At 36.8% G+C, this 14,315-nt stretch overlaps 2 protein-coding genes and 1 long non-coding RNA gene across 7 annotated transcripts in view; 1 reads left to right on the forward strand and 2 right to left on the reverse strand.

The window, feature by feature from the left end:
- Window positions 1–35: 35 nt before the first annotated feature.
- Window positions 36–5,164, reverse strand: LOC117210758 (kynurenine 3-monooxygenase). The gene is made up of 11 exons (XM_033454079.1): window positions 5,099–5,164; window positions 4,905–4,974; window positions 4,321–4,508; window positions 4,156–4,204; window positions 2,600–2,687; window positions 2,359–2,530; window positions 1,828–2,079; window positions 1,139–1,225; window positions 863–1,003; window positions 360–521; window positions 36–268 (listed from the first exon to the last, which is right to left on the reverse strand). The coding sequence occupies exons 1-11, from the start codon at window positions 5,147–5,149 to the stop codon at window positions 170–172; spliced, it is 1,359 nt and encodes a 452-aa protein (XP_033309970.1). The 5' UTR covers window positions 5,150–5,164; the 3' UTR covers window positions 36–169.
- A 1,643-nt stretch (window positions 5,165–6,807) lies between these two features.
- LOC117210753 overlaps window positions 6,808–14,315 on the forward strand; it is a 45,017-nt gene continuing 37,509 nt past the window's right edge. For 3 of the 5 annotated variants that reach the window (XM_033454066.1, XM_033454065.1, XM_033454067.1), the window contains exon 1: window positions 6,809–7,500. In XM_033454066.1, coding sequence (XP_033309957.1) covers window positions 7,071–7,500 — 430 coding nt within the window. In that variant the 5' untranslated portion in view covers window positions 6,809–7,070. Of the gene's footprint in view, window positions 7,501–14,315 lie in introns of all 5 variants that reach the window. The other 2 variants (XM_033454062.1, XM_033454063.1) reach the window with 1 other exon arrangement.
- On the reverse strand, window positions 8,082–9,990 carry LOC117210770. Its single transcript, XR_004488156.1, has 2 exons — window positions 9,199–9,990; window positions 8,082–8,819 (listed from the first exon to the last, which is right to left on the reverse strand). It is a non-coding gene; the product is annotated as an uncharacterized LOC117210770 (long non-coding RNA).

Here is a 14,315-nt window from a genome sequence, read left to right on the forward strand (position 1 = left end):
ATAAAAAAGATAGCAGAAGAATTAAAATTTGTATGGAACTTAAACGTATAATTCATTTTCTAAGGACCCTTTTGAAAGGATCGCCATAATATTAAACGATAATATCTTATTGCAAAAACAATGGACACACTTCTACATTCAGGTAATGGTACACTTTATTTATTTGTATTCAATAGGAAATGCTCTTTCTTGCAAATGCGTCAACTACAGGAGCCGCCAGTATTCCAAAAATCAAGAACAGTGTACACCAGCCAGCCCTGCGTACGATCTATAAAAATATAATTCTTTCTTCGCATATATATTTTTAACAATATTTACAACTGTTATATATCTCCTTGATATTTTTATTAACATTTCACCTTGTCTTGCCATTCCTTGTTCGCGACGCAGTCGCGAAACTTCATCCTTGAAAAGTGAACCGTATTATAAAGTGGTATCCATGTATTTGGAATTTGTCTATACAGGAACGTGTCTAATCTTTTTCGAAGAAGGAACGATTTCCTCGTTACCAGATCTCTCATCTGAAAATTTTTTACACCTGTACTTAATCTTTATAATATCTGATATCGTTGAAATCAACTTTAATCAATTAACAAATTTCCTTTTCTCCGTTAAATCCTTTAAATCTTGCTACTTCTACCGTAACTATGACATTATTCAAAACTAAAAAAACAAATACACTTTGCATTATTAAAATCGACCTTAATCAATTAAAAAATTCTATTTCCTTCATTAAGCCTCGAAGCTTTACTGCATGAAATAAACATTCGTATGATAATTAAGAATTTCAGAAAAAAGAGAATCACTGTAGGAGGTAAAAATTATTTTTCACTTCGATAGCATTTCAATACGAGGAAAATACCTCGATATAATTGTATATGGCTAGATCGGAACTAGCTTGTGCGTCCTCGCATCGAAGTTCCGTGAACTTTGGAAGAATCAAACTGAAATCTGAGTCGTAGCGTTCCATTAACTCATCCAGTAATAAAATATCCTCGAAACCCTGGCAAAGTAAGAAAATAATTTATAAAAAGACTCGTGAGACCATTAATAACGATGGTTATTTAAGTAACAGGACCAAGATTATGGAAGATATCTTTTATGAAGCTAAATAGACGTGAAATCGAATGAAACTAACCGTGTTCATTCCTTGGGCGTAGAAAGGCACCATGGCGTGAGCAGCATCCCCAACGAGAAGCGTTTTTCCAACGTGATATGGTTTGCACTACAGCGTGTTTACAAAAAATAGAAAGATAAGATAAATTTAATTAAGACTAAATAGATGGTTATCATTCCAAGTACGTATGTACTTGATTAATCATAATTCGACTACCAATACTCATGCGTATTTAACTTGGATAAAAATATATCTTATCTTCAAAATGTGGTAATACATATTTTATCCTTTGTAATTTTTATACCTTTGCTCATCTTTATATAGCTTGCCATGTTTCTTACTTATTTATTAATTTCATACTTATCATGGATATAAATGAATAAACGTTTCCAGTCTAACAGCAACGATACTCGAATGGAATACTATTCCATACACACACTGGATGTTATTATTTAATCAATTCCATACATTTATTTTATTTATTCCGATTTTGTCTGAAATAGTCCAAATGATTAATTCGAATCGCAAAGAAGAGACTGGATAAATTATTGGAACTGGAGTATTAAAAATATATAATCTTGCGTAATTTTCCATTTCAATATCTTAAATATAACGGAACAATCCAAAGCTTTGAAACGTACCTTAATAAGATAAAAATCATCTCAACTAACGCCTCCTTTCCAATTAACAACAAATCCACCCAGACTCACCTTAATAGTAATCAATGTCTTTGGTTCCTTGTCGAAATAATCCTTAACTATCTTCTCCCTTCCAATTAATTGCAGTAGGTCCGGAAATTGCTCTTCGAAGAACTTCAAGAGATCCTGCGGCGTCTTCAACTTGTCCAACGTCGAGAAAGGGGCGAATATGTCACCAGTGAATGTATGGTCGTCATTAGGCAAGGCTATCATCATGAATTGTCCCCGTGGCCAAATATGAAAATGCTGACCACTCATCGCAAACTTGCAATCCAAGCGAGGTTTTCATATTTTCGAGGTTTCGTGAACAATGTCAAATGACTGGTATCTATTCTATTTATTCGTTTCTTTTCTTTTTAAATTATTGTACATGGTATCGAACATTAGAAATCTAATAGTATGGAAATTTCCAAGCAATATTTTTCAATTCTCTTCAGGATTAAAAATCCGTTTTCCAATTTAAATTCGATTAAGTAAAATCGCATATAGGGGAAATTAATTGAGATGTGTAAAAAAATTGTGGAAAAGAAAAATTGCAGTTACCTCGTTATTTTTCCCAATGGGGACGAATAATTCGACGTAACCATGTTCAATGTATGTTTGACTAAAGTTGAACAGCGGCCTCTTCGCCATTACTCTTCTGATAGTCGAGTAAGCACCATCGGCGCCGATTATCAAATCCGCCTTTACCTCTTCTGTTCTTTGAGTCTTCGTGCTACAAAATTCAACGAGCTATACGTAACGCAAAATAATTTTCTAAATTATTTTATGAAGATATTCTTACTCTAGTATCTTCAGCTTCCCATTATCTAAATCCGCATCCACCACTTTCTTGTTGAAGAAAAGATTCACTTCTGGGTATTTATCGGCAGCTGTTCGACGAGGCAAAATTAAAAAAAAAAGACGAAGAAAGAATGAATAAAGGATAATTAAGTGTCGAGTTTTGAAATGTTTGATTTGTAGAAAATTTAACATCATTTTCTATTCTTTATCAAATCGAATAAAAAGAATTCCTATCATGTTCATTAAATTCAAAAAATTCGTAGCGATATATTCTACATCTTAACATTTTAATGAAAATCCAGTAAAAAATACAGGGTGGTTGGTAACTGGCGATACAAGCAGAAAGGGGGTGATTGTACGCGGAAAAAGAAGTCGAAAATATAGAATAAAAATTTTTCGTTTGAGGCTTTGTTTCCGAGAAAATCGACTTTGAATTTTCGCTCGGTACGCGTGCGGTGCGTTATAACGGATTTCACTTTAGATCGTTGTCACGATGGAAAAATTAAAAAGAAAAATTTTTATTCTATATTTTCGACTTCTTACCACCAGTTACCAACCACCCTGTATATGAAGCCATAGCTCGAATGTCCGACTCAACTCGGCTCGTTCAGAAATTTGTTTTATCATTTCATTATAACTTCTTTTAATTTTTAGAAAACATTGTTTCCACCACAAGAAATTAAATACTTCAAAATCCTGCCTGTAAATATTAGTAGAAAATATTGTTTAAAAAAGGCATATCTTTTGGGAAAGCAATCATAAAGCTACTTAAACCTACAGGATTTTTGACAACAGATGGTAGAAGATTTAAAGGTGCTTGTGCAAACCAAAATAAGATAAAAATGCTGAATAGAAAAGGTCTAATGCCTCGTCGATTAATTTAAAGCTGTACGGATTAAAGAATAGAATGCGTAGACATTATCTTGTATGGAAAGTTTCATACGTATTCATGTACATATCAGATTAAAATGGCACTGGGGCGTTTTACGCAGAAGATCGTAAGAGGCACGAGCTAGTAGTAGCAAGAAACTTGACACGCTCGAATTCTTGTGGCTTCACGCACCGCCGCGTTATCGGATATCCAGTCATTTTTCTTTCAACATAAGAGCATCTAGTGTTCGTTCGCGATTCTTTTAAATCAAGATCCGATTTTTATCAAAATGATCGATCCTACAAAATCTTTTGGTTAAATTTAGATTAGAGTTTTGACTGATTTGCCGACTATCCGATTAATCGGTTCTCAAGAAGTCTACACATCAGCTGATTAGTAATCCGTGACGATCATTTTCAAACGCAATTGCTAAACCATCTTTATGATTGTATAATATTACGAAAAGAAAGCGAGAACTTTCTCACATTTTTTATTATACTTATCTTGTTACGTCTTGTTTTTTGTTTTAAGCAGCTTTTTCTTATCACAAAATTGAGAAATAACGAGCGAAGTTCCTAATTAGTTGGTACTTATCTGGATTGTTTCAATAAATGTTAGTTATTATCTTTATCTAATTATTTGAGAGAGAAGGATGTACGTCAATGAATTTCTGAATATTTACTTACCATTTAATAGAACTATGTTTAAGCGTCGTCTGCTGACTGAGTAAATGCACTGCAAAGGAGAGAGAGAGAGAAGGTGCCAGAAACATTCAAAAGTGACTATTGCCTTTTAAATATTATACATAGAAACTGTCATAGAAGAGTAGAAGTTCTAAAAAAATTGCTCACATTTCCGTTTACAATATCGTAAGGTATGTCCTTCAGGGTACCATCCTTGTTGTGGATCATTCTACCATGCATAGCAATGCCATGACTGATCACTGCCTCTTCAAGACCAACTGCCCTTAAAGCTTCCCGCCCTCGGATCGACACAGCCAAGTCAATGCTCTGGCCTCGAGAATACTCCACTCTGGTGTCTAAATGATGACAAGCGAATTTTAATCTTTGCATCTCTATTATATTTCTAAAAAACAAAAAAAAAATGGCAAACACGCGATATTTATTTATCGTAAAAGTGAATACGCGTATGGAAGAATATGAAGGGATTTTAATGCTCCGAAGTCACTTCTATCACAGCAACCGAACATTGAATAACAAGAAGGAAAATACAAAAAGCTTCTCGAAAGCATCGTAATTGTGAGAAATATACGTTTAGAATTGAAAGTTATTAAACAATCTTTGTAAAATAAAAGAAAATCGGAAATTATCTTAAATACATAAGAAAGCAAGTTATATGCTAATTTAAAATTAAAAAGAAGACACAACAGAATATATATGTATATATAAATAGTGAAAATTCTTAAGAAGTTCACCTGCGCGATACTCGTAAATGTTCACAGAATGGCCTCTTTTTGCGAAATAGCAAGCTGCCAGAGAACCAACCTAAAAGATCAAAGACTCACTATATCAATTTTCCGCACGAGCTATCTTTGAAATATCTAGTAAAAGCTTTTCGAAATATTATTTCTTTCGCAAAAAAATTATTTTCGAACGTCAAAACACGTACCAAACCACCCCCGACGATGGCGATTCGCGACTTTCGATTGGTGGCCGCCATGGTATACCGTTCTGCACCGAAGCCGCTGACCAACTACCTGTCCTAGCAAGATCCTCGTCTTACCGTACACATTTACTAGCGTACATGGCGAGCTACGTAATACTAATCTCAGATATCGTTGTGAATTTTCGACAATTCCAAGAATTTTGGGAGAAACGCAACTTTTTTTCGGAGGTGTAGAAGGTGCAAGGATCGATCAGACTTACCGTGGATCAGAGTAGATCTTTATCAGAGACAATTTTTAAGTTTCTGAGTTTTGGGAAGTATTTGAGAGTTTAAAATAACTTGTTAGTGGAAAAATGGTGTCTTGAAGTGTATCTTTGGAAGAGATAAGATACAAGAAACTTTGATCTTCGCCAATGTATTTTGCGAAGGTATGATTAAAAGCAGGTGTGTATATCTGAAGATATCTTTATATCGATATTTATATCGCTCTAATATCTTTCTCTTGTAATACCTTTAAAATTTAAAGATCTCGTTGTCTTGTATTTCATAATTCTTGTATTTCATACGTTTATCGTATAGATTATTTTATAGATTGTTATGTCCTCTTTCTCTTCGTTAAATGCATTCAGAGGTATTAATGGATTATCAGGAGATCATATTTTAATACGACTTGAATTCTGACACCGTTCTCAGTGGAAACTAGTTGGTTCAATCTGACCTTCGCGTATCTATTCAACCGAGATACTATGGTTTTATATACGTAGTGGAGTTAAATCACGAAACACAGAAATTCTCAAATGTCTTTTTAAAATCTTTCGCAGAATCTCCCAACGTAAGAGAAAAAGGAAAGAAACGGAGACTTATTCGATGAAGAAGATAAGCCAGATCATCGTAGGAACTCCGAACGCAAAAGGAAAGAAGAATCATTATAGATCACTCAACCCAAGGAGACCAAAAACCCACCCAATAATTTCCTATAAAACTGAAGAAAGAAAAATAAGAAATTATTCCAATAGAAGAAGAACGAAGAATTCTAAAAAATCATTCCAGAAAAAAGAAAACTCTTAAGAATCTTAAGAAATTATCCCAACGCAAGGAAAAAGAAAAATCCAAAGAAATTATCCGAAATCGAAGAAGGAAGAAAAGTCCTGCTATAGTAGGCTACATTTTATATAGTATACGGTATAGCGTAGTTATAATAACATAAGCTTTGACCGAGTGCGCGGTCCATTATGATTGATCGCAGGTTACAATTCCCTTGAACATACCCACTCACTGACTTTTTATTTCTGCTTGCATTCCGACTTTACGTTGATTTCCATTTATACTATATGGTAGAATAATAACCATAGAACTTATACATAATCAAAAAAAAAAAACATACATGTTACACGAGAACAATAGACATAAACTTACTCATAAACTAAAACGCATACGTAAGAATCGGTATAAGTGGAAGTGCAAATCCACTTTGACCAATCTTTTCCTTCACGATTACCCCTATTCCTTTTGTTTTCTGCTCTGGCCAACCGCTCCTTTGCGTGGACAGCTAACCGGACGGAAAAGTTCTCTGCTTCGATGCGCTCCCTTGTGGACCAACTGGACAGAGACTCCGAGGATAGGCCAATAATCAACCCGAGTTCCGCGCATAGTCTCACTCGGTCGACATCCGTCGGCCAAGTCTCGCATAATCTAACCTTGTATCACTTGCACATAATTGTACATAAAACTGCAAGAATAAAAGTTCTTGCCACACTACTAAATTACCTCAAGGCAGAAGAAAAGAAAAATCCTTAAAAGACCATCTCAACGCGAAGAATAAAAAGGGAAAACCCTGACCCAGTGGAACGCAACAAGCCCAAAGCCCAAACAGAAACGTAAACCATAATAAAGAAATAGACGCGCGAAAAGATTCTCGCTGGCTCATAGCAGAGATTCGCGGTGCTCCTGGCCGGTCGCGCCAGGGGGTAGCGCGATGAAGCTGAAAACGGCGACGAACGTGGCGTGCCCGTCGTCGTCGTCGTCGTCGTCGTCGGTTTGCTCTGCGGCGCTGTCCGAAAAATCAAAAATAGCCGGTGTGCCAGTCAGTGCGGCGATGTCGACGGCGAACGACGTTTCGACGGTACGGTTCGGCCGGTGGTGGTGGTGCTGGCGGAGACGAAGGAGGAATACTACCTACGGGCCAACGACGATGCCGACGGGATACGCGAAGACGATCGTCCTTCTCGGTGTTTTCGCGGTGTTATGCGCCCTCCTAGGCACCGTGGACGCCGTCGCGAGGACGAAACCGGACGAGCCTCGGTCCAAGGGTAGCCACAAGGACGCCGAGCCTGTCATCGAGGAAGTTAATGCCAAACAGCTCGAGCGACTCCTCAACGAGAAGGACTTTGTTGCCGTGTATTGGTGTAAGTGTTCCTCTCATCCTGGGACTGTGGATGTTTTCGTTTTGATTGGTATTCTTTTCTAATAAGAAATTTCGTGCCAATTTCATTCTAATTTGGTTCCAATTTAGTTTGAATTGCCATTTTCCAACGACAGAAGTTTCGTGGAGCGACTTGGATTCTCTGCTTTGGCAAGAGGGTGGAGCAAGACGATGACGATGATTGCTGTCCCTCCTTCGTTCTAGCGATGTTTTCTTAGTTTCTGGAATCGTAAAATAATTGATTCTGAGGATTTGTCTTGTAGATGCTTGTTGAGGTTTTGCGGAACTTTTAATAGTTCTGACTTCGATAATTGGAGGGTGTTTGTTGGAGTTTTGAAAAGATGTAGTTCTGAATATTAGATCGATGGTTAATATCTTGTATTTAGGTCCTGTCTTTTAGCTCCGGTATTTTAGGCTGATATTTAGGTTCTATAGTTTCGGTTCTCTATTTGTGATTCATACATTTGTGGGTGTAAACATTTGTGAGAAATCTTAGATTCTATATTTTACGATTATGTAGAATGTTGCGTTGTTAAAGAGACGTTTAAAGTATTTCAAACACAATATAGACTAGAATATATTTCACTATGAACACGTGTTACCTCATACACGCCATCAATAATTCATGAACAGTCTCAACAGAATTAATGAGAATAAAATACTACTTCAAATTTAACCCTCAAGTATCTTATCGTGCTATAACACCCTCCACTCTTTATTACTTTAGTCACAAGCAGGCTAAACTGATCAGCTTCGTCATTTAGTTCCTAAACTATAGTCATTTAATCTCTTTTAATTAAGATAGAATATAGATGAAATATCACCAGATTAATTAACATTGAAAAGATTTAAGCAATTCTACTAGCTATATAATCCTCGAAGATCATAGTTGCCAGTGAACAATATTTTCAACGATGTTCCATTCATTTTCAAAAACTATTTAAAGAAGAATGACGGATTACAGACTTTGAAAATTGGAAGATTTCGACGTTCCAGACTTTTGGAAAGGCATTAGGTTTGTCGATTGCGAAAGTGAACTCAGGAAGTACAGAAGCAATGCGACGTCCGCCGACACGTGGCAGCTACTCAATCTTACATAACCCGTTTATAGCCTCAGCCCTTTTGCTTCTGGTACGGCCAGCAAATTCTTCGGGGTACCTCGTGCTGTATGCTCCATCCCCCTTTCTCTTCCCTTCTCTATTTCACTCTCCATTTTCACTCTTGCATTCCTCTCGGTTCAGCGACTCTAAGGCGAAGCTGGCTCTCGATCCTCCTCCATCGCCTTCCAACTTTTTCGCTCCTCTAAAAGAAATCTGGGTTGGAATCGAAATTCTTCGAGAAAAGATTATACTAAATTAAGAAACTACGTGCTTAACGTAGATATTTTATTCTCAGAAATTGGGTTAGAAATGTCCGAGATATTTAACGTGACAGTGATATCACGTGACACACAAATAATTGCTCTATAGTGATAATAATATTTCGAAATTCAATGAACACAATTTGGAATCAACTTCTACGAATTTTCAACTGTCTTTGTTATCAATTAGACAGTAAATCAATCAATCAATAGAAATTTCCTTTACTTCCGTAGATTATTATTTGAAGACATCTATAACATATCAAAATTCTAAACTGACTTCTTCTATCAATTATTACATTTAAATGCCAGATACTTGACCAACAGCGTATTTTTGAAGATTGATGGAATTTATCAGACCATCGCACGAATATTTGTAAAATTTTCTTGGCTGCAAGACGCCTGTTCCACCCTTCCACGTTCTTCGTCCTCTTCATCTTCTTCTTATTCTTGTTCTTCTTCTTCATCTTCGAATTACATAATCCGTGGCGGTGCCGTAGTGGGTGTCGATGAAAGCCAGAACTGCAACACGCGATTCGTCATTGAGATCGTTTTGCGTGCAAAAGACGACAAGTGAGACGTCAATACGTGCACGGTTTAATGTACCAAGGCGGGGACGCGCGTTCACGCGTTATAAATAAATCTCTCGGCAGGAGATTGACGCCTCTGTTTCTCGTTGAAATCGTTGGTCTCGACCATCTTTACCTTTTGTCCTCGACGAATCTCCAGAATGAACGATCATGCCATTCCTGACGATCATGCCATTCCTGACGATCCAATGTTGCTGAATCCATTTCGCTGCCTCCATTACAGCGACGTTAATAATCCGCAAAATTGTTTCTTGCGTTATTTTTACCGATAAAAAGTAGAAAATCGAGGAACGTTATTGCACAAATAAATTTATACTGTTGTTTGTTTCTTTCCGAATGAAAAGTCTTCGTTTCAAGTTTTCGACTTCATCGTGCGAGTGCGTTGGGGTTGTTGATAGATCATAGTATTCGACATAATCAAAATCAATATTTAAAGAATCAGTTTGTCGTAATAAGTAATTTGCAAAGCAATATTAACGTCTCGTTTAATATTATTTTTACGTAAAATTCTTCGCAAGAAGTTAACAATGGAAGAAGACGATTGTACATAAATTCAGTGGTTTCAAGGAGATTTTTCATAAGTTCGGTGATAGATAGATTTTCAAGAAAATAAATAGATAAATTCGATGTTTTCTTTTGGTCTCGAATTTCAATTTGAGAGAACGACGTTGATGGAGTGTACAATTATATATAGGAGGTAATATACACGTTATTCACGCGGATTGCATTCGCATGACAATTAACAAGTATTAAATTCTCTCCCTTTGCCAAGTGGAGTCGACTCAGTAGGACAAGCCGTCTCGAGGTAAACGCGAATCTTCGCAAGCGTCTGCGTCTGCAACTGAAATAATGTGACTTTAATAATAATTCTCTATCAAACTGTACGTTATTGTTTTTCCATCATTCGCCGTTTCGTGATTACGTCATTCTTTGGTATTTTTAACAAAACAAATGTCAAAACAACGGAAGAATTTTTGCTGTGAATCAGAAAATTATTCCCGCGGTCGAAATATACAGGTTGACGAAAATGTATGAGACAATAAGACAGGAAAGAATTTTCTAATATTTTTCTATCTAGAAATATATATATATATATTTTATTTATAAATCGTCAAGGCTCTAAAAATAATAAAATCGTAAGAGAATCTTGAAGAATTACGACTTATAATAGTAGAAAAACGAATTACAATTCTCGCATGTTTTGACATCAGAAGGTTATCTTATGTATATTCAAAAATTCTTACCGTAGTAAAATGATTATTCGATAGGACACAATTTTTATGTCGTAACTTTGACCTGTTCTTTTGCGAATTTTTTGCCAATTATTTTCTAACTCTGTGAAAATCCGTAAAAGTGTAAATTTACAAATACCCTTACTATTTTGTTATCTCAGAATCTTAACTCTATATATATATTTCTAAATTTAAAGTATCGGAAAATTCTTCTCATCCTATGATTTCATAGATCTTCGTTACATCCTCTGCTATGCAAATAATTTTGACTTCACACGCTGACTTATTTATCTGTGAGGATAAAATGTACCCAACAGGCGCCGAACGAATTGTTGATCCTACAAAATTTTTGGATACAGCATGTAAATATAGAAGCTGGGAACAGAAGCTGGCACAATAGAACGTTTATCAGAACATGAACAAACAAAATCGTTTGCACTTTCTATATAACACGAAACGCAAGGTAAAACGTTTACATAAAATTTCCAATGCGGCATCCAGTGGATCTTTTCAAGTGGATGAAACTGATGTAACGATTAGACGATGAACGTATCGATTTTGACACTTGGTTCGAGGACAACCGCAGAATCTTTCATTGATACTCCGTCCGCAGTACGAGAACGTAAATTTAGACGCTCGCAAGGTGGCTCGGTGCAATGGAAGTTTAACGAATGCATTAATCACAGAATCATTTAAAATCGTAGTTAAACGCGTAAATATAGAAGCCAGGGTTACCTCGGTACAATACGCGAAGCCTGTATCGAAGCATTGAAACGTGGGATATAAACAGAGTATATGAAAATAGCTGGCACATTGCGTGGATGACCATAAAGTTTTATGACGTTTTAAAGAGAATACTATACTCCTATGTATATTATGATAATTCTGAAAACAGAAAAATATTTGATAGAGTTGCTTTATGATGTTTCAAAGAAACTACTACATTCATATAGGTGTACACATGTCAAAATAAATTTGAAAACAGGAAGAACTTTATAGCAAATATGATAAGTTACATGATGACATGATATGTGATTAATTAACTGAAAAATGGAAAGATAGAAATAACAATCTATTAACCATCGCTTGTTAGACAGTTATGGCACGAAAGCGGAAGTGAATGGTAAATGGATTAACCTTGTACGAGAAATTGAGTGAAAGATAGTGTTACGGCTGAGGCGAAAGCCGATGGGAGTTTATGAAGTTAGTCTGGCTGTGATTTTGTTGCTCCAATGCAAGAGATACGCCGGCCACTGACTCACAGTGTCGTGACGCACACAAATGTGAACGGGTGGCGATCGCGACATATCAAGATGTGTTGCCAGCCGTTTAATTCAATCGATAGAACTCGCGTACATCGTGCTCATAATTCAACGACGAGACGATGAAAATCGTCGGGTCAAGGAGCTTTTTCACGTATGTAATTGCAAGACAATTCGTTGTAACATGGAGTATGACAATTTAATTAACATTGACAGACGAGATATTTAAAGAAGATGCGTAAACGTTGAGTTTAAGTTTAGAGAATTATTCATCTCTCTGAAGGAATCGAGTAATTAGAAATGATTAATCAGTCAAATTATAAGTCAAAGCTCTCATTATAAATTCAGGACAAGTGTTCTTTGCTCCATAAGCTTAATCTGTCCGCTATAAACGGAACTTTGATGAACAAATTGTAATTTCTTATAAAAAGAAAACTAAATTTTCTAAAATATTATATATTTCTTAAAAAATAAATCCAACAAATTAGGAACTAAAATGTAGTTAATACACCGGTAACACTGGTTCTATGACGTGGTGTAACAGCTATGCAAGATCGACGTTCTAAAGAAGCTCCCAGTTCTACGATTAATTTTAGTAATTTACCTCGAATCATCTTGCTTTATTTTTTATCGCTATTTTCATATTCAAGATCGAGAAGCTCAGACGAAGAACATTAGAAGAAAAGAGACAAAGATTGAAAGGCGCTGGCTGGTAAAATGGTAAAGTGGAGCATGACGAAGTGGCACATGTAAAGATAAACTGTCACCTGGTCTAACAAGGGTTAAAGCCTTTCGAAGGCAGGAGGTCACTGGTTATCCTCCTCTTCGCCTCTTGACAACCTGTTCTTAGTGTATACTCGTGTGTCACGTCTCTCACGTATGTCGCGTTCTTCTCGAGACTCTCCCCTGAATCACGTTTTCATAATACCTCCTGACGTAATAGCTAACACGCTAAAAGACGAACAAAATAACCAACAGCAACGATTCACGTCGAAATATCTCGGACGATTGCTATCGCTCTTTGCCAACAGCGAATGATCATGCGAAATCAGATAAAACAGCAGTTTTTAATTGTAGAACTGCGATAAAGTATACAATTTAACGGATAAGATTTATCAACTCTTTTGTTAGGAAATATATATACAAAGTGTCCCATGCAATTAGGACGAGCTATATCTGTAAAATATTCGAAATGACAGAAAATTTTGATAAGTGAAAAAGCATTTCACTTTGAAGAATATCATAACAATTGTATTAACCCCTTCGCTTTATCAAATTCGACCAAATCGCAAGTATGAGAAACGCAGCAAGACATACCCCAGCCAGAAAGCAAATTCCAGCAATTAAGTAGAAAAAGAAGCACAACCGAAAGAATCCAAGCCTAAACCCGATTATTTCTCTTCCATCTGAAAAACGGGGCTTCTTTGGCTTTTTCCTCGACTATCTTCGACGTCGTTTTCATGACGTAACGGAGTTACTCTGAAAATACACCGGCGCGAAGTCGAGGAGGAACGTTTCGTTGCGGCTCATCCTCGCCTCTGTTAGCCTCCTGTAAAAATAGTCTCTCGAACATCACAAAATCTCTCCCGCACTCTCCCTCTTCTTTTTTCTTTCTTTTTTCTTTATTTTTCTCGTGACGTGGACGCGTAATTATTTATTCGGTGAACTTTTATAGAAAACTCCATTGGCCGGGGTTCTGGTCGATCGGTAGGGAAGGAAGAGCGACACCTCTCCCGAAGCTTACCGTAGCAAGGCCGGCGCTCCGGTAGCCGCCACTTTTAGCACACGTTCGAGTTATTTTAGCGCTTGCCGCCAAGCCTATCACTATCGTCTCGACTGAAAACATACCGTCCTCGACCACCCCACAACCAAGATCGTCCTCGAGTCAACAGTGTTGAGATCGTGCAACTGGAACCACCTCCAGGTAGACGAAAATCTTAATTGGTTCGAGGGATAACATGGTTAGGATGGGGGATAAGGGGCGAGACTTTTTTAACAGAGTCGCCGTGAAGACCCGGACGACGAGCTCGAGATGCGGGCCTATTTCCAGCCGCCGTGTTCTCGCGGCTTCTTTGCCACGTGCACGCCGCTTTTTCTTCTGATTATTTCGTTAAGTTTGACAAGATAAAGAAGATAGGGAGAGCGAGAGATCGTATTTCGAAATTTTTCGATAGAAAACTGAATTTTCTGTTTCCGTTTTTCGAGTTTTGCTTCGACAGAGTTGATTTGGGTTACAGGTCCACTGTGCATTTTTATACATTTGTAGGAGATTGAAATGTTGCGATGATGGAAAAATGTGTAAAAATACACAAAATATCTCAAGTATTGTAGAATGCTCGTTGTTGCATGTAACA

This window comes from Bombus bifarius, unplaced genomic scaffold (assembly GCF_011952205.1).
Source record: "Bombus bifarius isolate JDL3187 unplaced genomic scaffold, Bbif_JDL3187 scf7180000008212, whole genome shotgun sequence".
NCBI classification, from domain to species: Eukaryota; Metazoa; Arthropoda; class Insecta; order Hymenoptera; family Apidae; genus Bombus; species Bombus bifarius.